The sequence below is a fragment of the Apium graveolens genome, chromosome 7 (genome assembly GCF_009905375.1).
Source record: "Apium graveolens cultivar Ventura chromosome 7, ASM990537v1, whole genome shotgun sequence".
Lineage (NCBI taxonomy): Eukaryota > Viridiplantae > Streptophyta > Magnoliopsida > Apiales > Apiaceae > Apium > Apium graveolens.
Window position 1 is genome coordinate 198,844,741 of NC_133653.1, and position 27,765 is coordinate 198,872,505.

At 33.9% G+C, this 27,765-nt stretch overlaps 4 protein-coding genes across 6 annotated transcripts; all 4 read left to right on the forward strand.

Moving 5' to 3' along the window:
- Positions 1-238: 238 nt before the first annotated feature.
- On the forward strand, positions 239-1,865 carry LOC141673019 (CENP-B homolog protein 2-like). The gene has a single exon (XM_074479751.1). It carries the CDS (start codon positions 256-258, stop codon positions 1,822-1,824), a length of 1,569 nt encoding a protein of 522 aa, XP_074335852.1. The 5' UTR covers positions 239-255; the 3' UTR covers positions 1,825-1,865.
- A 701-nt stretch (positions 1,866-2,566) lies between these two features.
- LOC141672768 (F-box/kelch-repeat protein At3g23880-like) lies at positions 2,567-4,049 on the forward strand. The gene has a single exon (XM_074479431.1). It carries the CDS (start codon positions 2,601-2,603, stop codon positions 3,870-3,872), a length of 1,272 nt encoding a protein of 423 aa, XP_074335532.1. The 5' UTR covers positions 2,567-2,600; the 3' UTR covers positions 3,873-4,049.
- A 4,650-nt stretch (positions 4,050-8,699) lies between these two features.
- On the forward strand, positions 8,700-17,340 carry LOC141670823 (F-box protein At5g49610-like). Its single transcript, XM_074476845.1, has 3 exons — positions 8,700-9,998; positions 15,616-15,668; positions 17,139-17,340. Exons 1-2 carry the CDS (start codon positions 8,800-8,802, stop codon positions 15,647-15,649), a joined length of 1,233 nt encoding a protein of 410 aa, XP_074332946.1. The 5' UTR covers positions 8,700-8,799; the 3' UTR covers positions 15,650-15,668; positions 17,139-17,340.
- A 3,809-nt stretch (positions 17,341-21,149) lies between these two features.
- LOC141675016 (F-box/kelch-repeat protein At3g17530-like) lies at positions 21,150-24,309 on the forward strand. Of its 3 annotated transcripts, none has more exons than XM_074481722.1 (2): positions 21,150-22,487; positions 24,014-24,309. In XM_074481722.1, exon 1 carries the CDS (start codon positions 21,251-21,253, stop codon positions 22,439-22,441), a length of 1,191 nt encoding a protein of 396 aa, XP_074337823.1. In that variant the 5' UTR covers positions 21,150-21,250; the 3' UTR covers positions 22,442-22,487; positions 24,014-24,309. The 3 variants fall into 3 exon arrangements, with proteins under 3 accessions (XP_074337823.1, XP_074337824.1, XP_074337822.1); XM_074481723.1 differs by having other exon boundaries at positions 21,150-22,480; XM_074481721.1 differs by having other exon boundaries at positions 21,151-22,483.
- The last annotated feature ends 3,456 nt before the right edge of the window (positions 24,310-27,765 follow it).

Sequence of the window (27,765 nt, forward strand, 5' to 3'; positions counted from 1 at the left end):
TTAATTCAATGTATATGAATTTAGAAAGTCAATGTAATGTACAATATATTAGATTCAAAGTCCATGTAGTGTATACGTTAAATTCATTGTATTTTACATAGAAAATATTCAATGTATATTAGGAAAATTCAAAGTACATGAATTAATTTAATTCATTGTATTTTACATAGAAAGTATTCAATGTATGTGTAGTCATAAAATATATTATATATACTGTATATACTAGATTGGGGGAAAAATTATACAAACAAAACAATGGCTTCTCATCTAAAAGGTGTCACAAAATCAACAATGACGGATGAAGCAAGAAAAGCATTATGTGAATATAAAAGAGAAAATTCATCATGCACTCAAAAAGATCTCCAGTTGTGGCTCGAGAATAAGTTTCATCTAAAAGTTAGTCAAGGTACAATATCAAATACACTGAAAAGGTCAGCAGACTATCTTGCAGCTAATTACTTGGAGAAAAGAAAAGATATTAAGCGACATAAACCAGCAAAATATCCAGATATGGAGAAGGTTCTCTATGAATGGTTTCTCCAGTACCAAGATCGTGTTAATATGACAGGAGAGCTAATTTTAGAGAAGGCAAAAGAGACCATGAAAATTTTATACCCTCAACAAGATCAGGAGCACACTTTTTCTCAAGGTTGGCTTGAGAAATTCAAGTTAAGACATGATATTAAGTCATTTCGTCGCTTTGGAGAAAGTGGTTCTGTTGATGTACAGGACATGGAGAAGAAACTGGAGTCCATAAGGGAAAAAATAAACCAGTTCCTTATGAAAGATGTTTTTAACATGGACGAAACTGGTTTGTTTTACAGGTTACAAGCTGATCACTCTCTTGCTACGAAACAACTTGAAGGAAGAAAACAAGACAAAGAAAGGCTCACGGTTGTTATATGTTGCAATGAAGATGGCTCTGAAAAAATTCCTTTATGGATTATTGGAAAGTATGCAAAGCCACGGTGCTTCAAGAATGTTAACATGGGCAGCTTGAATTGTCATTATCGTGCAAACAAAAGAGCTTGGATGACTAGTGTACTTTTTGATGAATACATTCGTTGGTTTGATAGCCAAATGCAAGGCAGAAGAATTTTGTTTGTGGTAGATAACTGTCCAGCACATCCAAAAAATATTGAAGGACTACAAAATGTTGAGTTATACTTCTTGCCACCTAACATGACATCAAAAATCCAACCTTGTGATGCAGGAATTATAAGAGCTTTCAAGATGCACTATCGCAGGAGATTTTATCGTGGGTTATTAGAAGGTTATGAGTTGGGACAATCTGATCCAGGAAAGATTAATGTTTTGGATGCTATCAATTATGCAGTCGCGACGTGGACGACAAATGTAAAACAAGAGTCAATAGCAAGGTGCTTTCAACATTGCAAAATTCGTTCCATAGATGAAGTTTCGAGCAATTTAAATGAACATACAACTCCGGAAGAATACATTCATGAACTTGAGGTGATGATTAAGGATCTAGGTTATCGTAATAAAATGGATGTTAATAACTTCTTAGATTATCCGGGTGAAAATGAATCATGTTCCGAGGTCCAGAGTATAGAAGAGATTGCAAACACCATCCTTGAAAATAGTGTTGAAGATGATCTTGAAGACGATACAACACCGTTGGAGCCGGTTACACGTAAAGAAGCACTCAAGGCATCAAAAATACTTAATAACTTTTTGATGCAACATGAAAGCACCACACCCGAGCTTTTGGATGCAATAAGGAAGATTAGGGATGAGCTTCATGTTGATTTAAATTATATGAAAAAGCAAACTACAATTGAATCATATTTTACAAAGATGTAATAGCTATATTTTTATGAATATAAGGGAATTATTAATTTATAGTTTTATTGGGACCATATTTTTATACAGGGTTTTCAAAAAAATTATTGTCTTATTATCTTATCGAAATTGATCATTTTTTGAACTGGCCCAAGTCGGGACCGGACAAAATTATTAATTTAGAGAGATTATTAATTAATCGAGTATTAATTTACAGAGGTTTTACTGTATATAGAGGGGGACGTTGATAAAATCAAACCATCATAATTTTTTGACTTTTCATTCTATTCATATTTAACCCATTTCGATATTTTTTGTTCACATGCAGGTAACTCATACGATCGTAAAAATTCATTTCGATATTTTTTGTTCACATGTAGGTAACTCATCCGATCGTAAAGCTCCAAAAATATCATATAATAAATTGAGTCAATGTCATGAGTCATGTAGTATCATGTAGGTGGATGGTTCTATACTTCTTTTGGTTCCGAGATACTTAAAAATATTTATATTTTCAAAATATTCTTCTTAAAAAAGAACTGAGTCAACCGACTTTCCTGAAATTGAAACAAGAAAAAGAACGTAATCAACGAATGTGAAATAATAGTAACAAAAGCAAGGCGGTTCATTTCTATCGAATGTAGTCAGTACACGTGTCCCATGTGAACAAACCAACTGCTGTCTTGAGCAGAGTTCCATCACTAGAAGAGATACATAGTACACAACATTTTCAACATAAACACACACAGCTTCTGCTCTTTGTTTTTTTTTCATTCAGGAAACCCTAGCTTTGAAAAATGGCAACCACATCTTCAACCAAGAACAAGACCGAAAGTACGACGTCGTTTAGCGATCTTCCTTGTGATTTTGTTCTTGAAGTCTTCTCAAGATTGCCTGCAAAAACATTGATCAGGTCAAGCTTCGTAAGCAAAACATGGTACTCTCTTATCGTAAGCCCTGCCTTCATTTCTGCTCAAATTCGCCATTATGTTGTTTCGTGTTGCGATAACGATGCTGTGTTGATTATTCCTCCTTATATTCCTGAACAACGCCATGCCCACTTAATCTCTGCTCAAACAGGTTCCGTTATCGAAACATTTGAGGTTCCGTTTAATACTGTGACCGGAAGCTTGAAAGTGCTTGGTTCGGTTAATGGATTACTTTTATTAACTGATTTACATTTGAAACATGATTGTCGAGATTTGTATTTGTGGAATCCTTCTGTCAGGCAGCGCAGAAAAGTTACATCGTCTTGTTTTAAGAGGCTTCTTAATAATCGGGAAGCTAGTTATTACAATGTGGGGCTGGGATTTTGTAAATCGAGTAGTGATTATAGAGTTGTGAGGATTGTTTATACCGTGGATAGTAAATTCAGGCGGTTTGGTGACGTGGCTCCTCAGGCCGAGATTTATAGTGTGAGGAGAAGGACATGGAGGAAGATGAAAGATCCTGCAGTTCCTAGACTTGTCTTGGCAAATGGAACATATGTGAATGGTCGTTATTACTGGTTAGCAGATCCAGAAAAAGCTGGAACTGTTTATAAGGCCAACTCTGTTTTGGATGAACTTTGGATACTGTCATTTGATTTTGATAACGAGCGATTTGAGGAACTGAAGTTACCAGATGAGGTCTGCAAATGTGCAAGGGAAATTGGGCAATGTCAGCTAATGGTGTTTGAGGATTCACTCTCTGTTTGTGTATTTGGACAAGAAGAGAGTCATGGAGAAACCGGGTATCCTTATTATATATGGGTGATGAGGCAGGAAAATGGTGAAATGTTTTGGGATTTACGTTTCAAAGTTGCACTAGAGCGATCTGGATGGCCTATGAATATAACAAAGAGTGGAACACTCGTAATAGAGTCATGTCCTTTACAACGTCTGGATATGACAACCATATTCTCACGTCATCTCAGGAGCAACCGCTATACAGATCTTGGTTTTGGCAAGTGTGGGGGTCTAGGGGATGATGCAATGTATTTTGTTGCGCCTGCTACTGTTGACACTTCCTTCGTGGAAAGTATGGTCATGTACGAGGGAGGAAAGTCCATGGTGAAATACGCAAAGTGAATAATCATCACTCTTCTTCGTCAACTAGTAAATAAATATATCTACTCATTATAATTAATCCATATACATACATTTATATAATCTAAACCATTGAGCTTTCTCTGATTATGCTACAATATTATGTCTCAGTTGTGCGAAATCTGGATTGTGGTATCATGTTTCTATCTGCTCCTTCCTGCTGCCTATCATAATCAAATTCATATATATATATCTGTAATATATAGACTCTCTACCACACTTTTTGTGTTTATCTCTTATAAATATATCATATGTGCTGAATTGACGTATTAGTTTTTAAGGTTCAAAACCTAAATGCGTCTTCATGTAGCTCAAGATGATGCTTTTGTTCTAGATAGGGAAAGTGCACTTTTCTTGTAACTTCTTTGCAGGTGAACTTGTTTATTTGGCTTCATAAGTCTTGATAACTCTGTTACCTGGGGCATATAAATTTGTTTACTCGGGTTTTAGCTTATAATGAGTAAAATTCATAAACACATATAAAATCAGACAGTTAAATATCTTTTATCAAGATATAATGAAGGAATTAAGGTTGCTGGAATTAGAGATCTCCATTCGTAAGGGCAACAAAAAAAATCAGAAAAAATGTCACCCTTGGTGAGGAGTTGAACCTACAGAAATTAGAATTATTAAAGATTTGACCACAAGGGCTAGAGATTCTATAAATGTCTCTAGATTGAATGTTTGTATTATGCAAACAGATGACCAAAAACAATTCTAACCATACACCTGGTGATACCTGAATACAGCCTATTCACAATTATGAACCTCTAGCACTTCACACTAGTCATTTTAGTAATAGTTGTTAAAATACATATCTCATTATGGCATAATTCTAAAAAGACTCTAAAGGGGTTCAAACTCAGATCACTTGAGCGAACATGAAGCATTTGGAACAACGGCAATGATCGGCACCCCTCAAAGGATGTCAACTTCGTCAAATAAATAAAAATATTATATTTTAAATTTTATTTCTTCCATATCATTTTTAATACTTTTTTTCAAAAATTGCTTCATTAGTTGAAGTTTTGTTGGTGTGGATATATCACAACACATTGACACCCCCTTGACATCCTTGACCGGAGCTCGGGGGCGAGAGGTTATATTTACAAAATTGAGCTTGAAACTAGTATACTTGCTTTAAAAAAGTAGCAAGGTCAGGTAGCATTGCGCCCATTGTAAAACCACATCTCCTCATGGGCCTAGAAAGCAATATAAGTTTCAAAACTTTTAAGTGTTGGTTTTTAACAAGTATACTATCCTAAAATTTGTGTGATGCACGAATTATTTTTATACTATAATATTTTTAAATTTAATTTGAAGTAAAAAGTTTAAGTCTTGAAATTTATTTATTTGAAATTTTAATAATATGAATTTGATTATCTATGCTATATTTATAATCAAAACATGATTTCGTTTGTTCGATCGGTTAATTTTAGTATGTTAACATCTTCCAAAATAAAGTTTAAATAAATATAATTTAATTAAAAAATTTAAATTATGTATTTAATATAACTATAAACTATATGAACTATTATATACCTTAATTTCTAATCGCACTCAACTTCTTTCTGACCTCTTTTATTGGAAACTAAACACTTCCAAAATTAATTTTAACAATTCAAATTATATTATAACAAAAAAATCAATGAATTAAAAAAAATAAGAAAACAATATTAAAAAAACAATATCAAATCATCCGCATACACCAAGGTTATTCAAAACTTTCACTTTAATATATGCTCTTCACCCGCGCAACAAACGACCTTTTAAAATTTTAACTATATAAATTTTGAATCCTTCAATAATATAAACATATAAAATAAATATTTTAACTTTGTTAATCTCATTAATATTTAGTTATTGTTTTATAATTTATTTTTATAAAATCATAAAATTACAAATATTATAAGTAATCCATGCATCGCACAGTTTATATGTTAGTATTTTTTAATATACATATTGGTGTGTACGTTAGTGATACTAAAGTTTTAAAAATAATGTAATGATTGATTTTATATTTTTATTGATATTTATAGGTGTGTTAACGAAAGATTATTATATTTAATTAAAAGGTAAATTTTAGTCGAGATCAATACTATACGAATTGTCATTAGTCAGTTAACCGACCAAATCCAACTAACTATATTCATATTTATATTAGTTTAATATGTTTAAACCCGAATAAATGATAAAAATTTATGTGTCAATGACAAAAAAATTATTTTACCTTGAGCCCCGTTACATCGACCAAATCCAACTAATTATACTTACTATTTTGTATAATTTTATTTTAGCACGGGGTGATAATTATTTTATTTTAGACCAAATGGATAATATGTATTATTTTGTTTTAATTTGATGATATTATATCGACTCGACGAATTTCCTTTCAAAATTTTAGTTTGTTATAGTTCGGTCCAATAATATAATATTTTTAGAGGAACTAATAATATTATTTTATTTTAGTGCGATTCTTCAAATCCAACTAATTATGTCTAGTTTTTCTTACCACGGGGTGATAAGTTGAACGCTTCCACTTATATTCCATTGTATACGCACTATCTATACCTAGATACGAATTGTGATGTTGGGATGGCATATAAGCAATTGTTCCAGATGTTTACCTTATGGATTGGATGGTTACGGATAGTGTCAGGGATGGAATGGACTCTTTGTTTTATTAAGGCTGGAATAGGCTTGGGTGCCCGATATGATGGTGGGTCTATGCTGATGGGCATAGGTCCGTACTGTATCCTGACTGATCAGCAGGTTATAATACATATGTTGATTTTTGTGTTCAGTCTAGTTTATTATTGATCGCCGTCAATGACATTCCTTATTAATTGTAAAAATAAACATATATCCATTGAGATTACTTATTATCTTTTATCAGATTCAACTGATTTACTTTTGTTGATACTTGTACACATATAATGTGGACTTGCTGAGCAATTATGGCTCATACTTGTTGTTACTTCCTTTATCTTCCAGTTAATCTATATAATGAAGCTTGTTCACACTCGAGTGGTAAAGAGCGAGTGAAAAGACGGGACCCTACACCAAGAGTGTTAATACCAATCCAGGAAGAGAGTTTTGAGTTACCCGCTCAAATGTAGTTTGTGTAGTATATGTGTATGTTAAAAAAATTTAATTAGTTGTAATACTTAACTAGACTTGGGAGTGTAGTATGTTTCTTATCACAGTTGTGTGAGAATTTTAATTTGGAATGTAATAATAGTTATGTTTGTGTTCTTGTTTCATACCATAATCTGAGATCGATCATGAGAAGTTAGATGGGGTTATATGCATGTTTATTAAGATATATTATACATGTTGATTTATATCTATGGTTAACAAGTAACCCCAGAGACCACGGATTTGGAGGGCGTTACAAATTTAGCCTCAATAGTAGTTAAATAGAAAAATATTTTTTTTTAAACAACTTTACAACAAAAAACATTCAGGCTTCCGATGAATTTCCACACCTTAAATCTTTAAAATCCAAATATCATCGCTCCTTCGAAAGACACAAAGTGCTCCATTTACAAGAATGAATTTTTCTTTTTTCATTCGAAGAGTGTTTACCGACTTAACTTATAAGTTGAATTTATAACTTATAAGCTGATAAGTTGAATGTTAGCGATGACGTACTTTTTCTCAACGTATTTTTGATTTTTCATTTTTTTTTCATTTTAATTTTAAAATATAATTTTTAAATGTTAATCTAACTTAAAATATAAGAATTGAGATAATTATATTTAAAAATTATTTATTTTAGTTCATTTAAATAAAAAAATTGTCTTATAAGTAAAATTATCCAAACACTTATATAATTTATAAATATTTATCAACTTATAATTATAAGTCAGTTATTCAGTTTAAGTTATAAGTTCCCTATTTTAAGATTCCGCAAACGTGCCCTTCGTATTTTCGGTGTAGGAATTAGTGCAACAAGAGATTTTGTTAATAAACCCTAGTTCAACATTTTCATTAGGAATTAATAATTTTATAACAAATTTCTGTCACATCCTCCTCCCAAATATCACAATATTTAAAAAAGAGCTAGCCATCAACCCCGGGGCTTTAATGAGATTATATTTTTAACATCCATGTAAGTCATTTTCATTAATTTAGTCATTAGCATTTCATTTATATCATAATTTACCTTACACCGAATAAAATTAATAGTGTAACTTATGCCTTCTGAACTCGGGTAAGAAGGCTTAAAAATATTACTGAAATGCCTAATACGATTCGCCTCACAAGAATTTACATTTATAAAATTATATTAAATAAAAAAAGTTAAGATCTAAACTTGAATAATATCAAAATTGAAATTTTTAGGATTTACATTCATAAAATTTATATTTAAAAAAAAAAAATTAAGACCCGAACTTTATTTCATATCAAAATTGAAATTTTTATCAAATATAAGATTAATGTTGGGTAGATAATTACCTATGATGTATTTCCCGAAAATTAAAAAAAATTCATATTAATACATGAGAGTATAGTACTCACATTATATTATATACATTTACGAAATATTATTACTATTTTTATAGTAAAATACACTTGCAGTTCAAGAAAGTTACCTCAAAAACATTTTTTTTTTAATCTCAAAATTCACTTTAAAGAAGTCAAATATGGATGATGCTGAACTTTCAAAATTGTAAGATGGTGTGAAATTAGGTGGCCGTTGAAGCCCACTAAAATCCCTAGTCCATAGCAGGAAACATCTTCACCCTCTCTTTATAAAACATGTATGCCTCTATGTTCCCTTGTACAGCTACAAATCTTCTTGCAATATAAAATAGAAATATATCTAGTTTTAAAAAAACAATAGAAATATATCAAACACATATATATATTTTCCTGTACACAAACCCTAAAACCCTGAAGAAAAATGATGCAAAATGGAGCACCTTCCAGCAATGCTGACCATACGACAACGTTTAACGATCTTCCTGCAGCAATGTTAGTAAACATCTTCACAAGACTCCCAGTCAAAACCCTAATCAGGTCAACGTCTGTTTGCAAAACATGGTATTCTAACATCACTAAACCCACCTTCATTTCAGCTCATATTCAACACTCACTCTCTTGTTCTAATCAAAATGCTGTGCTTTTCGTACCCAATAACATTATGCGTCACAAGTATTGCTCTCTAGTGTCAGCTGATACTGGTAATGTGCTGGAAAAATATAAGATTCCGTTTAAGACTAAGAATGGTTCTTTGCAGTTATGTGGGTGTTTGAATGGGCTTCTTTGTTTGAATGCAATTGAGGAAGATCCTAATGTTGATGTCGAATATCAAGATTTGTATCTTTGGAACCCCCGTGTGAGGAAGTATAGATCCCTTTTCTCGTCTTGTTTCAAGAAACGGGGCTTCTGTTTATATGCGCTTGGGATGGGGGTTTATGAGCCTACTTTCGATACCAGAATTGTAAGGATTGTGTATCCTGCGGATGATGGGGGTTATGCGTGTAGGAAAGTGCCTCCCAAGGCTGAGATTTATAGCCTCAAGAGGAATACTTGGAGGAGGATTAAAGACCCCGGTGTTCCTCTGCTTGGTTATCATTCTGGGATAACTGTTGGTAATAACATGGTGTACTGGCTAAATACGAGAATGTCTAGAGATTTTAATGAGCAGGCGTGGTTGCTGTCGTTTGATTTTAATACTGAGATGTTTGGGAGCATTAAATTGCCTGATGAGGTTCGTTATTGTTTAGGAGTAAAGGCAAACTTTAATCTCTTGAAGTTTGAGGGTAAACTTGCTGTTTTTGTTCTTAATGAAAGAAAAGAAACTAATGGAACTATCTCCCAGCCTTGTGGTATTTGGCTTATGAGCCATGAAGAGGGTAAGATCTCGTGGAATTTGATTTTTAAGATTGTACTCAAGGAACACATGTGGCCTCTGAATGTTTCAAGGGGTGGAACACTTTTGCAAGTTTCGTATGCTAGTAGTAATAGATCCTTATTTTTTTGTAATCTCGTGAGTGAAGATCTTCAACAAAGTAAGCCACTGGTTACCGAGCCTGGTGGTTTTGTAGAAGCTCATTTCATGGAGAGTTTACTCTTGCTCGAAGGAAAGGATGAACTGTTGAAATTGTTGGAAACGTATATGGGCTTGGGCTTAATATAGATCAAATTGATATGACTCAAACACACACTGTATATCTTTGATATTGAAACAAACACCAAGTTTATTTTAAATCTCACAACCACAAAGCTACAGCTTGACACAAGGCTACGGCCTTATTTCTTTCTCTCTGTTGCTTTACAAACTCACTTCTGTGTATACTATTACATTCAGAGAGGACCAGCCTATTTATAGGCTTCATATATGCATGCATTACATCAGGGCTTACATCACTACTATTTATTACTACATAGACTTTTACCAGCCTACAATACTGACTAACTTAACATGCAGCCTACCATATTTTACGTATCTATAATTATTGCCAGCCTTCAGACCTTATCTTGACAACCCAGCCTTCTAATCTTGAACAACTGTTATATATATATGCTACGCATTTCAAGGGAGACTTCATCACATCTCTTGTATGAATTTTTGACCATGCATGCAGGTTGCCTACCATAATATATGCTTCTCTGTTGCTGGATATATAGCTGGTGCCTGGTGTAGTGTCAACCTTGAATACTATCACCATAATTTATTACACACGCCACCTTGCATGTATTGGTAATCTAGTGCCCACCATATTTTTAGGAATTAACTTCTGGTTGCTGCTCTTATTTTCTTTCCTTCATATTACTACATCTATAACCCAGCTGTATGTTATTTATTTCAAATTATGGAAGAGTTTGAATTCTAACACTCCCCCTCAAACTCGACTTTGCATTCCGAGCTTCATCTTCATTTTGTGAAATACTTCCGGCTTCAATGGCTTCGTAAATATATCCGCTAAATTTTCTTCAGTCCTGCAGTGCACCAATTCCACAATTTTGTCGTTCACCTGTTCTCGAATAAAATGATATTTAATATTGATGTGCTTGCTTCGACTGTGTGACACTGGATTTTTCGCTAGAGAAATAGCAGATTTATTATCCACGTAAATAGTAACCGGATCTTCCTTGCCAAGTTTTAACTCTCCCAATATGTAGCCTAGCCACATAGCTTGACACGCGCATGCTGCTGCTGCGATGTATTCCGCCTCACATGTTGAGAGAGCAACTGTTTGCTGCTTCTTTGATGACCACGAAAATATCGCCGAACCGATATGAAAAGCATATCCAGAAGTGCTTTTCCCGTCATCCAAATCACCACCATAATCACTATCTGAGTAACCAACTAATTTTGAATCCTGAGAGTGTGTATAAAATAGACCATGATCGAGTGTTCCTTTTATGTACCTCAAAATTCTTTTAGCTGCCATGAAGTGATCTTGCTTCGGCTTCTCCATGTACCTACTAACTAGTCCAACCCCATACATGATATCTGGACGAGTAAAAGTTAGGTACCTCAGACTTCCAACCAGACTTTTGAACAACGTCGGATTTACCGACTCCCTTGTTGAATCAATTCTGAGCTTTATGCTTGCTTCTGCTGGTGTGCTCACCGGCTTGCATTCCTCCATTCTGAATTTCTTTAAAATCTGCTCAGCATACTTTTTCTGCGACATAAAGATCCCATCTTTGCTTTGCTTGACTTCGACTCCAAGAAAGTAAGACATTTGACCAATATCTGTCATCTCAAATTCATTAGTCATAACTTTCTTAAAATCATCAAACATACCAGGGTTGTTTCCAGTAAAAATCATGTCATCCACGTATAAGCACACGATCATAATATCTCCCCCTGAATTTGTTTTCGTGTAAAGTGCATGCTCGTAGGGACTCTTCACAAAACCATTTTTCTGGAAATATTCATCAACCCTTGTGTTCCATGCTCGCGGAGCTTGCTTCAAACCATACAGTGCTTTCTTTAGTCGGTAGACTTTATCTTCCTTGCCTTTCTGAACATATCCCGGTGGTTGCTCGATATAGACTTCTTCTTCAAGATAACCATTCAAGAATGCTGACTTCACATCCATCTGATATATCTTCCACTGATTCTGAGCTGCGATTGCTGTAAGAAGTCTTATGGTATCAACTCTTGCAACCGGAGCAAATACCTCATCATAGTCAATCCCATATCTCTGCTTGTAGCCTTTAGCCACCAACCTTGCCTTGTGCTTTTCCACTTCACCGTCTTGGTTGGTCTTTGTCTTGTAGACCCATTTGACACCAATTGCTTTGTGTTCTTCTGGAAGAGTTGTGAGCTCCCAAGTATCATTCTTCTTGATTGCACCAATTTCTTCATCCATTGCTTTATTCCATTTGCTTTCTTCAGAAGCTTCTTCAAATGTAACGGGATCACACTCAGCCATTAAGCAAAACAATGAATAATCAAAGGTAGTTTGTACCGGACTTGTTGCATCATAGATATCATTTAGACTCCGCATTTTTCTTGGTGCTCCCCCTGAACTGTTGCTATTGCTGCTTCCTGAACTCGATGGTGTCGAGGCAGGAGTTTGTTGGTTTGGACTTTGTGGAGGAGTTGGATCATCATTTCCATCATCTTGAACATTGGTGTCATCACCGTCATCATCTTCATCCTGAAAAAACAAACCAGCAACTTTTCTTTCTTCCTCGCTCCATCTCCAGTAATCTGATTCGTCAAACTCAACATCTCGAGAAATGATTAATTTCTTCGTGAGGGGATTGTAGAGTCTGTACGCCTTGCTTCTTTTGTCATATCCGGTAAAGATGCACTTCTCGCCTTTATCATCCAGCTTCTTCCTTTTCTGATCTGGAACATGTGCATATGCAATGCACCCAAAAATTCTGAGATGTCCAACAGATGGTTTGCTACCACTCCATGCTTCATTTGGAGTTTTGTTTCTGACACTTTTAGTTGGACAACGATTCAACAAATAAACTGCACATAGAACGGCTTCAGCCCAGAAAGTTCTCGGCATATGCTTTGCTTTGACCATGCTCCTTGCCATGTCAAGAATAGTGCGATTCTTTCTTTCTGCAACACCATTTTGTTGAGGAGTGTATGCCGTTGTTAGCTGATGATTAATTCCATGTGCTCGACAGAAACTTCTAAAGAGATTTGAGGTATACTCTCCTCCTCTGTCTGATCGAAGTGTCTTCAAATAATGACCACTTTGTTTCTCCGCCAACGCTTTGAACTCCTTGAATTTATCAAGAGCTTCTGACTTTTCTTTCAGGATATACACCCAACTTTTTCTGCTAAAATCATCAATAAATGTTAGGTAATACCTGTTACCTCCAAGTGACGGAATATCAAATGGACCAGCAATATCTGTATGAACAATCTCCAGTGGCCTCCTGGCTCTCCATGATTTTCCAACGGGAAAACTTTGTCTGTGTTGCTTCCCCTTAACACATGCTTCACACAAATTTTCTGGTTCATTTATTTCTGGCAAACCGTCCACCATCTTTGTTTTTGACAATAATTTCAAGCCAGAAAATCCAAGATGACCGAATCTTAAATGCCACAACCACGAGTCATTTTTAATGACCGACTTTAAACACTTCTGCGCCTTCGTTTGCATATCAAGTGTAAACAAACGATTCTTTGACATCTCCACATCTGCAATTAATTCTCGATCCTGATTCCTGATGACGAGAGAATTATCCTGCATTTGTATATAATATCCTTTCTCCACAAGTTGGCCAAGACTGATGATGTTACTTTTCAAAGCAGGTATATGGTAAACATCATTAATAAACTTTTTCTCACCAGTCTTCAATACAATCGTAATTGTACCTTTGCCTTTGACTGGAATCTTCGATGAATCACCAAACGTAACTTCTCCGCTGATGGTCTCGTCTATCTCCGTAAATAAATCCTTGTGGCCTGTCATGTGGTTGCTCGCACCAGAGTCAAGATACCAAACATTTTTCTTGCTCTCCTCGTCTCCTTTATAAGTGAGGAACATAGCAGTGCCAACATCTTTATCTTCTTTTGCTGCTGTAAAATGACTTCTTTCTTCCACTTTCGGTGATCTACATTCATAACTGAAATGGCCAAATTTATTGCAATTATAGCACTGAAATTGAGACTTGTCACCTCGTTGAAATCCTCCTCGTCCTCGACCTCTAAAATTCTGACCACGTCCAGATGGACGATAACCTTCAGTGTTCTGGCTTCTGTTGAAGGACTGTCTTCCACGTCCTCTTCCACCACGGTAGCCACCTCTAAAGCCACCTCTTCCACGACCAGAACTGCTACTGCTTGAACTTTCACCAATGGACACCTTACTTTGCAATGCCTTTTCTAAATGGCTTGTATCATCATACTGGTTCATCCGCTGCTCATGGGCTTGAAGTGAACCAACTAGCTCATCAATAGAAATTGTGGACAAATCTTTTGACTCCTCGATAGAAGTAACGACATAGTCAAATTTTCTTGTCAATGAGCGGAGTAATTTTTCCATGACCCGAACATCATCGAGACTTTCTCCGTTTCTCTTCATCTCATTTGTCATCGTTTTCAAACGCGTAACATATTCACCAATATTTTCTGAGGTCTTCATTTTTATATTTTCGAACTCCCCGCGTAGAACTTGGAGCCGCACCTTTTTTACTTTCTCCACGCCTTGGAATGATTTCTGCAAAATCTCCCACGCATCTTTTGCTGTTTTTGCTTCTGAAATTTTTTCAAAGGTAGATTCATCAACACCTTGAAAAATTGTGTACAACGCCTTTTTGTCCTTTTTACGGGACTCCTTTAACGCCATCTTCTCGGCATTTGGAAGTGCTGCTTCAGCGGTTGCATCTGCGGGCTCGTTAAACCCACTTTCGACAATATCCCAATTGTCGTAGGAACCGAGTAACACCTTCATTTGGATACTCCAATTCCCGTAATTTGTGGACGTCAATTTTGGAATATTTGGTTGCACCATATTCGCCATTTTCTTGAACAGAACGCTGGCTCGGATACCACTTGTTGGAAACGTATATGGGCTTGGGCTTAATATAGATCAAATTGATATGACTCAAACACACACTGTATATCTTTGATATTGAAACAAACACCAAGTTTATTTTAAATCTCACAACCACAAAGCTACAGCTTGACACAAGGCTACGGCCTTATTTCTTTCTCTCTGTTGCTTTACAAACTCACTTCTGTGTATACTATTACATTCAGAGAGGACCAGCCTATTTATAGGCTTCATATATGCATGCATTACATCAGGGCTTACATCACTACTATTTATTACTACATAGACTTTTACCAGCCTACAATACTGACTAACTTAACATGCAGCCTACCATATTTTACGTATCTATAATTATTGCCAGCCTTCAGACCTTATCTTGACAACCCAGCCTTCTAATCTTGAACAACTGTTATATATATATGCTACGCATTTCAAGGGAGACTTCATCACATCTCTTATATGAATTCTTGACCATGCATGCAGGTTGCCTACCATAATATATGCTTCTCTGTTGCTGGATATATAGCTGGTGCCTGGTGTAGTGTCAACCTTGAATACTATCACCATAATTTATTACACACGCCACCTTGCATGTATTGGTAATCTACTGCCCACCATATTTTTAGGAATTAACTTCTGGTTGCTGCTCTTATTTTCTTTCCTTCATATTACTACATCTATAACCCAGCTGTATGTTATTTATTTCAAATTATGGAAGAGTTTGAATTCTAACAGAAATCTGCAGTCAGCTGTTCTGGATACTTTTGAAACTCCTGCTAGTAAGCAGGTATGATTTTATATATACTGATTGCAGCTTCTGATTCAAACAGATCTTGTCTAATACTAAGCACGTTAAAGTCGTAAATTATTTCTTCTATTTAGTTTTATGTATAAGCTATGATTTCTTCTTCTAAGTTTCATGTCTAAGTCGTGACGATGCAAGATTTTGGCATTTGTACAACATTCCTTCTATTCTCTGTTAATTGTGAATCTAGCTCAGTTAGTTAAAAATCTTATGATGTATAAATCTATTCCCCACTCAGTCTTTTTAACTTTTGAAGTTGTGATACATACTGAATTGTGGTAGTTAAGTAATCTTCTTGCTTCTCAGAACAATTACAAGACTAAACTAATGTTTTTGTTTAATAGTAGTTCTTTGCTAGTCTGCTTATTTACTTGACGTATCATTCTTCTCTCTCAAGTGGCAACGATAAGGTTTTTCTGAGGGTATGGTAGGTACAGTTTCTGTTTGTTTTGTACTTCGCAAGCAATAAACTTAGTGATCCTTGTTATACATGGGTAATTGGGCATAAAGATGGGATTGTAACCTGGACTAGATGTTTTAGAGCTGTTGTGAAGGAATTTGGGCGACCTTTGTAGACAACAAGCAGTGCATCTATTATAAATGGAGTAGGAATGTAGAGATTTTTAGGTACCTAGTGACTGGTGTTGTTCTTTTTTATGAATCTGCATGGTAAAACTCATGTATTTTATGGAGGTCTAGTGTAGACATAGCCTTGCTCCTTAAAGGCACTTTTGAGGCATGAAAGGTCACCTTAGCTTGGAATCGTGGATCCTGTTGAGTGTTTAATTTTACTTGTTATCAGTTTACAATTAGTAATTATAATTGTTGTGTGGTATAGATTGTTTATTTATTTTTTGCTTGTACAGTTTTGGTATACAGTGATGTATGTTTATATATCTTTGGGAACAAGGGACTTTGATCCCATTGGATATCATATCTGAGGTTGACATGAATATATCTACGTCGCCAAGTTTAGTGTATGTTGACTATGCTTACCAAATTGTGGTTAACTGGTTATTAAGTAGTTTGATACTAAATTGTTTTCAAGAAGCAGGAGATAGTTTAAAGATGCTGTTAGTTCTGTAAATCTAAATGTGACCAAACTTCACATATTTGAAAGTTATGCATTTTCGGCGATATATATGCACAGCTTCGGCCATTCCAATTATTCTGTAAGCAAGTTCAGCCGTAAAAAAGTAAATGTGTTAACTGCTCCTTCATCCTTGTCTCTTTGACCAAACCCTGCATTTGAATATTTACTTGAATAGCTACTTGCATTGCCTCTTTGCCTCCTTAATATCTACTTCTAATGCCTGCATAGTGTTAACTGAATAGTTAAAAGTCTCTTACTAATCAATTAATATAATGTGTGTGCATAGATCCTATCTTGTTCGGTGCTGTAACTTTACTTACCCATGGACTGACATTTTCTGTCTGAAACCGTATTTGCAGGTGTAGTTGCTGATTTTGCTTTGGGAGTTTGGACAACTGCAGTAGTTGCGCCACATGTATGGAGTAGTTTATATGGAAGTATGTTTAAATTTGAAATGTAATCTATTTATGACTGGATATGTCCCAAGTTAGGAAGTCGTAATGCCTATCTGTCATCAGACCATCTATTGTGTTAAATTTACCCTGGTTTTCTACCTATATTATCTGCACAATTATTATGTTATCCTTGGATGGGTAATAGTCTCTTTTATAATGCTATTGTGGTTATTATCTACATGTTAGTATTTTTATTTTGCATCTGCCCGGTAGACTGGTGCACGAAGTTTCTTCATAAATTACAAGAAACTAGGCATAAATCATTTGCGTGAAATCTTAACCAATCGTTGTCTTTTCAGTGCATTTTTATTTTCCCTTGCCTGTCTAGGCTGCCTTATAAACAATGCTTTGTTTTCCCTAATTACATTGAAGTGGTTTGTTCATTGTTTATATTATCTATTGTGAACATGCAAATGTTGTTTACAAAGGCTTCAGGAGAAAAAGCTGAGAAGAAGAAATATGGTCCATGCCCTGTTCTGGATACACAATAGAGCAATCACATTCACATCCCAATGGCAGACATTAAGTAATTCATCCGTGAGTGCGCAATCTAAAACTCATGGAAACGCATTCTCATTGTTTGTTATGTGATTTTTTGAATGAGGTCTGTGAATTTGGATGAAAAGTGAAGCCAGTAAGAGTTGGAGCCACTAATGAAGAAAAAAAATGTTCTTCCAGGCTGTAATTCGAGCCGAGTCGAGCCGACTTCGAGTTTTTTGCAGTCGAGTTCGAGCTTTTTTTTATCGACTCGAGTCGAGCCTGAAAATAATCGAGCCTGAATTGTGTATTCGAGCTCGGCTCGGGTAAAACACGAGCGGAGTTCGAGCAGTTCGCGAGTTTTCGAACTTAAGGAGTTATTTAACGAGTTTTCGAGTTTAACGAGTTTTTAACCGAGTTTTCGAGTTTATCTAGTTTTTTAACATATTTTCGAGTTATCGAGTTCTTATCGAGTTTATCGAGCCTACGAGTTTATCGAGTTTTTAACATGTTTTCGAGTTATCGGGTTCTTATCGAGTTATTCGAGTTTTATTTTTACCTTCGTAAAAATATTTCTTTTTTGAAATTTTGACTTATAATTTAAAAACATTAGTTTCACTATTAATAAAAATAAATAAATGTTCAAAATAACATACATGTGTTCTGAGGTAAATCTAACAACATATTCAAATACATGTATAAACTAGAAAACAAATAACAACACCTTTGTTAGTATAATTTTTCAAATCATCTATTTTAATAATTTTGTTTAACTCTATCTTCATATTTCTTAAAAATGTACTTATTTTTCTATATTGTATATTGTATATCTTATATATATGATAAATAAAATAAAGTGATAATTTTATTATTGTCGGGACTCGGGGGAGAAAAGTAATTTTTATCTTTTTTAAAACAAAAGTACGCAATAGACATTAAATCATTAATAAATAACAATTATAAAAATAATAATTTTAATTAATAGCAATACATCATAATAAAACTTTTTTTGGTGTAATTAATATCATAGTTGTATAATATACCTATTAACTTATCACTATATTATAAATTTAGATCTAATTAGTTGACATCTCAATTAGAATTTAGAAAACTATCAAAAGTATGAATCGAATTTATAATAAAATATTAATATAGTAGTAATACATTATTACTATAAAGGACCGTTAGATTTTGAAATAAATGATAACTTTTGAAACTAAAATAAAGGATTACTCTATCGATTCACGATTTAAACAAAAAAATAGAAACCCTATATTGAATAGATTATTTGATGTGAAATTCGTAACTGTCCTTTTTATTTTAAAATAAAATCAAACGAAACTCGATAACAATTTTACTTGCTTCAACTCCAACTTGATTCTTTTTTGTTTTACCCTTTAAAATTAATAAATTCTTATTTTTCTATAATATACTAATAATTGATGCAATACAAATCTAATTCAGTTGAAAACAAAATTAGTTTTGAAACAAAGTAAATGTTACATGAAAAATTGATAGACTAAAAACGTGACCAGAAATTTTTACTTCAAAAAATTTAGTATGACAAGAAATCCGAGTCAACAAGTATTTATAAATGATACGCTAGAATGAAATTAAAATATTTTTTTAATAATCATTCGAGCCCTATTTTGTGTACAATAACAATAAAGAAGGCTTTATAATGTCGGTAGCTAAAATATTTTATAATTTATATGTATAACGGAATAAAACAATTACATATATATTGAGAAAATTTTAATTTTTTTTTAAATTAAATAATTTTTATTAAGGTTGACCAAAAAACACCCTTGGGTAGAAAAAGGGACAATATATAGGAAGAAATCTGAACTTTGAAGCAACCGATTGAAAAAAAAACAAATGCAAATATTTTCAAACAAATAAAAGTATGGAAGAGGTCCCCTCAAATATACACAAAGTGACAAAGGACCAATATCAAAATATATATACATATCCAGAAAAAATTATCAATCATGTAAATAACAAATATAGAAAAATATAAGTCATATTAATAATATAAGTAAAATAAAATATCATTAATCATGTAAATAACAAATAAATATAGCATCAAGTTATATTAATGGAAAAAAATAAAAATATAGAAAAACATAAGTAATATTAATAACATAAGAAATAACATATATAAAAAATAAAAATATTAATAAAATATAAAAATATTAATCGAGTTCGAGTTCGAGTCGAGTTCGAGTTCGAGTTTATCGAGTCGAGCTTGAGTCAAGTTCAAAAAAACTCGGCTCGGCTCGAGTTTTTAATCGAGCCTAAAATCTTGTTCGAGTTCGAGCTCGATAACGAGTTCGAGTCGAATCGAGCTGAGTTAATCGAGTCGAGCTCAAAAAAGTTCGGCTCGAATTACATATGAACGTCTAAACCCAGCAGATATAATGTGTATAAAGTAATTCGATTTCACTTTTTGTTTCTTTTTCACACTTCTTTAGCCCATAAGCCAAGGGGATGTGCCTCTGGTGGGTACCCAACCAATTCTAGATCATGGTCAGTTTGACATTTAAGTGAGTATGAGTCAAGAACCTGCAACAAAAAATAATCCTGTGCATTCTCAGGTGAAGAAGCTTTGCAACAAGCTTGGAGACATATAGTTTAGAGATCAACCATTTTACCAATTTGATCTCTGATGAAGGCATTTGTACCATCAATGTTTACATCAGTTACTTTGACATTTTTCGGGTGAAGGACAAATTTAGCCTGTTTTTACATAAAATTGACAAAAATAACCAATTTTTGAAAAGTTGGCCAACTTTAGCCGATGGGATACCCAACTGTCAGTGGAGTATCTACTTTATACAAGATACTCAACTGGCAGTGGAGTACCTCATATATGAAATACCCAACTACCAGTGGAGTATCTTATACAAATTGGGATACCCAACTGACAGTGGAGTATTCAATCGGCCAAAATTGGCTACTTTTTTCGGAATGACTATTTTTGTTAAATTTTTTAAAAAAATCGGCTATTTTTGTCATTTTTTCACCTTTTTCCGCAATCTGCTAGCATACAGTTTCTAACCTCTGTTGTTAGAAAACCGACTCTATCATACGTACAGGAGCTACAGGCTTTCTTCCTTTCGTACTGTTGCTTTTAAATTTTTTTAATTTGGATTCTGATTAAAATACATGCCTTTCACTATTTACCGAATTCTTGTCAATTGTCAATAGTACGATTTTGACCACTATTTACTTGAATTTGTTTAACTTGTTTGCTGTGTTGTTTTTTGTACCTGTACAACTTTAGAGCGGTTTATGCTGATTTAAAATTGCTTACTTTACGTTGTAACTCAAAATTCAAAACTTAAAAGTGTTACGTTCAGTAATCTAAAAATTAATCATCTTAAATAAATAATTTGGACAGAACCGGATTAAATTAGTAATTTTCAATATATACCCGGTAGTACCAGGCATTCACACTCCACCCCCGTAAACAACCAAGCTTGCAAAATATCACTCCTGAGATCAAACCCTACAACCCCTTTTCACTTCTCCCAACAATGACCACCAACAACAATGACAGCACGACGTCGTTTGACGACCTTCCAGTAGAAGTAGCAACTGAGATCTTCACAAGACTCCCAGTCAAAACCCTAATAAGGTCAACCTCTGTTTGCAAAACATGGTACTCTAATATCACAAACCCTACTTTCATTTCAGCTCATATTCAACACTCACTCTCTTGTGTCAATCAAACTGCTATTTTAGTTATCCCCCTCAAATATAATAAGTCTTGTTCTTTAATCTCAGCTCATACTGGTCAGGTTTTTAAAAATTATAAAATTCCATTTACTACTAAGAATGGTACGGTGAAATTAGTCGCGTCTCTTAGTGGGGTTCTTAGTTTTAATGCTTTTCCTGTTGATGAATTTGGGGTGCCTGTTGTCGAGGACTATCAAGAATTGTATTTGTGGAATCCTAGTGTGGGGAAGTACAAAGCTTTGTTTTCTTCGTGTTTTAAGAAACGGGGGGAGGGGGAATTTACTTATGGGGTCGGGTTGGGTGTTCATGAGAGTAGTTATGATTTTAGGGTTGTTAGGGTTGTGTGTTGTAAGGTTGGGAAATTGCGTCCCAAGGTTGAGGTTTATAGTTTGAGGACGAATAAGTGGAGGAAGATTAGGAATCCTGGTGTTCCGAGAGTTGCGTATAATTGTGGGGTACCTGTTGGTAATAGTATGGTGTACTGGCTAGAAAGAAATAGGGGTATGTCGTGTTTTGAAGAAGGGTATGTTGTGTATTTTGATTTTAGTCGTGAGGTGTTTGGGCAAATTAAATTGCCGGATGATGTTTGCAAGTGTGTGGGATTGAGGGCAGAGTTTACGCTCATGAACTTTGAGGGTAAACTTGCTGTCTGTGTTTATGATGAAGCAAAGGAAAGAAACGGAATGAAATTATTGCCTTGTTGTATATGGCTCATGAGCCATGAAGATGGTAAAGTCTCTTGGACTCCACGTTTCAAAGTTGTGCTCAGGGAACATGCGTGTCTTTTTCGCCTTTCAAGGAGTGGAGCACTTTTAATGCTTTCAGCGTCGGGGTCAGTTCAAGGCTTAGTGTCATGTGATCTTAATAGCCAAGATCTTCGATTAACCAAGCCACTGGTTACTGAGCCTTGTTCTGTAGACCCTTCATTCGTAGAGAGTTTGCTTATGCTCGAGGGACGAGATGAATTGTTGAAATCTGCATCCTCTTGAGTCTTGAGTATGCAGTTCTGGATCTTTGTGAATCTTCTGGTAGTAAGTGTGTATCAATCTCCACCTATATATTAGTAAATAGCAATTTCTCCTTTTATTTCTAAGTTGTCACAATTAAGTAAGTAGCAATTTCTCCTTTATATTTCCAAGTTGTGACGATTAAAGATTTTGGCACGTGCACAACATTCTTTCTTCTATTTTATGCTAATTGTGAATCACTCTGTCTTTGTATCTTTTTAAGTCATGACATACTGAGTTGTAGTTTTTAATTTAATCTTCTTCATTGTTTACTTGCTGTGTGTTTTCCTTTCTGTACTTTTTGTCAACAATGAGGAATTTCTACAGATAATTCTGTTACATGCTGTGTCTTTCTTTTGTCAACAATGAGGTATTTCTACAGATTTCCTGTAAAATGCCCAAATTACTCCAAGGGAGTGGCAGGGTACATTTTCTGTTTGTTTTTTAATTGCTTGGAAATAATGAACTTAATGACATGGTCATATAGTGTTATAGACGGATTCCTAAGTTGGACTAGATGATTTAGAGTTCTGATGGGGGATTCAGTACGGCCTTTGCAGACAACAAACGGTGGAGCATTTAATAATTGAGTCGAAGTATAAGATTTTAAATACCCTATTAACTGGCCAGTTATTCTTAAAAATCTGAATGGATAGGTAACGTAGTCGTGTTTCCGGAAGGAAATACTTTGTCGAGGCAGGCAATGTCTCCGTTGTATAGATCCTTTTGAGTGCTATTCTTTTACTTGGTCTGTATTTAGTGCAATTAATAGTTGATTGGTAATTGGTATAGATTTTTTAATGCTGTTTCTGCTTGTACAAGTTTGGTAAATAGTATACATGTTTTATATCTGTAGTGTCCACCAACTTTAATCCAGTTGAAGACCCTATGCGAGGTTGACATGAATGTATCTCTCTGTCTGATTATTATATCACATGTCGACTGTACATACTATGATGCTAATTTGTGGCTTTTAAGTAATATGATACTTATAATAAATTGTTGTTAGTAAGTTGTCTGAAAAAAGAAGATGTAGTTCTTAAGATGTTGATAATTATGTTTTGGAAATCTAACGGATCAAAAATTGATATATTTGAAAATTATCCTCTTACAAGTATGTATGTGCAGCTTAGGCCAGTACAACTACCGGTCAAGGTAGTTCACTTGTAAGCTTTATAGTAGCAGGGCTTAACAGCTCCTTGCCTGTTTTACGATTAACCTGATTGAATATATTTGGTAGATGTTTTCAATTATACATAGATCATAAGACAGCAGATACAGTGCCTCTCTTTGACCCAACTCTGGTTTTCTTCTACTTAATTGTGTGCCTAAACACCATGTTATTTTGAATGGTTAAAAGTCTCTAACCAATCAATTGAAGTATCTATAGTTTGTAGACCAACAGTTTTGCTATTGGCAACTAACATGTTCTAAAGTAATACTCTTACAACTTACAAGTATTCATAATATTTTTTTATATGTTACAAGTATTGATAATTGCAGATGCATGGATTGCATGGACTTAACATTTTTTGCCTATAAATCATTTTGCAGGTTTAGTTGCTGGTGTTGCTTCAGAAATCCTGGTATCTCTGGTAGTTGCGGCAGATACATGAAGTGGTTTACATGGAAGAACTTTTGAATCCTGAATGGTGTTAATTTATGTCTTTTAAATGAACATGTCCCGAGTTTAACAAATGTGCTCTCTTTTGCTACGTACATGGGAGTTTAGTTGGTACTTGGGTCTGTCAAATAATTTCCCATGTTAATTGTGCTCTCTTTTGCTACTACATATTTGGACTGACAATCATTATGTGTTCTTGGATGGTAAAAGTTCTCTTTCTAGTTAATCGGATCTTCTTAATTTAGCTAAATATTTCTACAGCCATATTAACTTAGATGTTAAATTATTGGACCTTTATCTGTAAAGGACTTGTGGACATCACTTTTATTTTTGTTTCTTTGTATCTCATCCGAAAAAAATTGAATTTCCAGGAAAGTTTGATCTAGTACAATACTCCTGAGAGCAACTAGTTCAAAGAAAGTGTTTTGTTATTGCATGTTTGCCCCAATTAGACTTTATGCCCATTTTATTTTTAGTCGATCCGTTTGGCAATTTTCATATATCAGATGTGAGCGAAAAGAAGAAAGTTAGGATTCTGACATTATTCATTTCTTGCTCATCCTTCTCATTTTTTCTTGTTTAATTTCTATTAAACTAGTGTTATATATAAGCTATTTATAACATTAAATACTTTTTTTTCAAATTTAACTTGATGACATGTTAAAATTTAAAATTTGTTTATTTAAATTTTATAAATGATGGTTAGTAATCTATTAATTTAAATTTTGTTTTAACCCGTTTTAATTATATAGTTTTGTTTTAACTCTATCCAAACTAAACAATCTAATTATATTTGGTTTTAATTTCTTAACATGGATCAATAGTGTAATTTTTATTTTGGTCGAGATAAATTGTGTATATTATATAATTTTATCCTGAGATCATCATTCTTGTTTTTAATTTTCTTTTTATTATATTCATGTATCAAAATTATTAATTCATGTAATTTGTAATTTATAATTTAATTTTGTTTTGTAAAAAAATCATAACTTATAAGTTATGATTACCAAACATTTTATCAAGTAGTAGCTTATATGCAAAATTCTCCAAACATGAATAATTTATAAATTATGATATTTATATCATTTATATGATAATTTTCAATATTAAGTTAAGTATTTTTTTAAAAAAAACCCAAAGATGTCCTTAATATGTTCTTTTATGAAGGGCGCGATAGAAATTGCTTAGTTCTGATAGTACCGAAACTATGGGCCATGTGAAAATGTCTTAGTGTAGAAAACTTTTTGGGCTTCGGTTTCTATATCAATTATAACTTGCTTGGCAGTCGTGGGTGTAGTGATCCTTGTTATATATGGCATGAAGAAGAGGGAATTGTAATTTTAACTGGCGTTTTAGAGTTAAATACGCTATCTTCAAACACTTATTCAAACATTTTTTTTAAGTTGAAATACGTATGTTGAAGTGGAATATTCAGAAAATTTAAAAAAATAATACGCATTTCACCAATTCACGTCACAAGGGATACATTTGGATGTACTACACGTGACCTCCACTTTTTCCGAGTCTGGCCTTGGTCCGTCATCCACCACCAATAATGAATTGGGTTTTGTAACGTGTGACCAAGTGCACAAAATAAGTATTAATTTTCATGAATTTGGTATATTTTGATTGGTTCTCTAATTATAAATATTGATGGACCCCCTGCATTTACAACAACTCCACTAATAAAAATACATCAAACTCATAAAATTTAGTACTTATTATGTGCCCTTGATCACACATTAGACCAATAATGAATAGGCACACACGTGGGTATTGAAAGGGTCAGAATTGGCCAGTTATTCAAAAACGATTATTTTTGTTAAAAACATTAAAATGGAGTTAATTTTGTCATTATTTCTTAAAAGATATTTATAAACCGGTATCTTGATTCACGTAATTTGTAAATTATTACGTGAATTCGTAGAGTTTATCTAGTACACACCGAAGAGTAGCAACTGCGGGTTACCTACGATAAAAAAAGAACATGTAATTCAATCTGAAAATTCTGCATTGTTACTGTTGTAGTCTAGCTGAATATGAATGCATTGTCTAGGCCTGCAAAATGCTGATAATTGTTCTTGAAATATTATCTTCCCAAAATTTGACACCGAAAGTCACTCTGTTACAAGCACGTAGGTTACAAGCTTCATATAAGCAGGTACCTGTCACGAGATTCCGTGAAGTTTTTTGTCAAATGACATGCCCAAATGACATGTCATTTCTCAATTAAATATAATAAAATTTAAAATATACTCCCCCTGTCTTTTTCATTTCTTTACATTTTCCTTTTTTAAATGTCCCATTCATTTCTTTACATTTCAAAACTTGTCAAAAATAATCAATGGACCCCCTTATTTCCTCACTTTTTGTTCCTTTTCACACTACTTTTACCCCCACTATCTCTCTTTTATATATTAAAAATCAATGGGTTCCGCCACTTCACCCACTTTTCTTTCTCTTTTTCACTACTTTATACATATTTCTTAATTTTCGTGTCTAATACTTTTGATAACAAATCAAAAGGACGGAGGGAGTATTTATTATACTAATATACAGTGAACTTGAATGTAAAATTAAACTTACTCACTCCGTCCCGCCCGATAGTTTATGTACACTGTTTGCACGTATTTCGAGACTTCAATAAAGTATAGTTTCATATGTTTTTTCTTAATTTTTTTTGAATAAAAGTTTAAACATGAAACTTTTTTTTAAAAAAAATAATATTACGGAAGTATACTTTAAACGAGTATTGAAAAGCGTGCCGAAAAGTAACGTAAACAATCTTGTGGGGCGGAGGGAGTAGTTGATAGTAACAACCGAATACCGTCATAATACTCATTTACATTAGTAACTTTTTAGATACTCAAATATATGTAAATATTTTATAATTATATTTGTTATTTCTAGATATTTCTAATATTAAAATAATTATTAAAAAATAAAAAAATAGTAAAAAGGCATGCCAAATCATGAAAAGGCATGCCGGGCTAATTGACGTCATGACATGTCTGTGCCGCTGTGACATGCACCCTACATATAAGCCGAGGGCTTAACAGCTCCTTTCATGATTACGATTAACTGGGTGGCATCTGATTTGATAGTAGATGGACCATTTGTTGGATATTTTAGTGTACTTGGATTGACTAGTTGATCAATATAATCATAATATTAAATTGAACAAGTCGGGAGAGTGCGGAGTGCACGCTTTGTTCGAGTTTATTGTGATTTTGGTATTATAATTTATTAGACATGTCCATTGGAAGCAGTCACACCAGTTGAAATAAGACGTGTCTGTTAGTTTTAGCCATGACTGTTAGACTAAAATGTGTCTATTGGCAAAAGACCGAGATGTGTCTGTTGGCAAAAGACACATTTGCTGATATCCATATGTAGGTGTTGCATTGATCAATTTTAAGGGTTGGTTCATTTTCTTGAAATTCACAACAAAAAAACATTCTCTCTTCTTGCAGAATTTCTGACTTTATCCGATTGATTTTTTGGGTGAACCACAAATAACTTCAATCTGAAAGTGTTCACACGACTTCAGAAAAATCCAAGATACTACCATTTTTTTTCCAACATAGATTAAAGTTAATTTTTTTCCTGAAGATGACGAATGGAGAATCTGCAAAAGATATGACAAGCAAGTTTGCAAAACTGGACAAGTTTGAGGGTCAGG

Coding starts and splice junctions, on each gene's coding strand:
- LOC141673019 (XM_074479751.1), top strand. CDS start 256: ATGGCTTCTCATCTAAAAGGTGTCACAAAATCAACAATGACGGATGAA.
- LOC141670823 (XM_074476845.1), top strand. CDS start 8,800: ATGATGCAAAATGGAGCACCTTCCAGCAATGCTGACCATACGACAACG. Junction 9,999..15,615: donor GAAGGAAAGGATGAACTGTT/GAAATTGTTGGA, acceptor TGAATTCTAACA/GAAATCTGCAGTCAGCTGTT.
- LOC141675016 (XM_074481722.1), top strand. CDS start 21,251: ATGACCACCAACAACAATGACAGCACGACGTCGTTTGACGACCTTCCA.
- LOC141672768 (XM_074479431.1), top strand. CDS start 2,601: ATGGCAACCACATCTTCAACCAAGAACAAGACCGAAAGTACGACGTCG.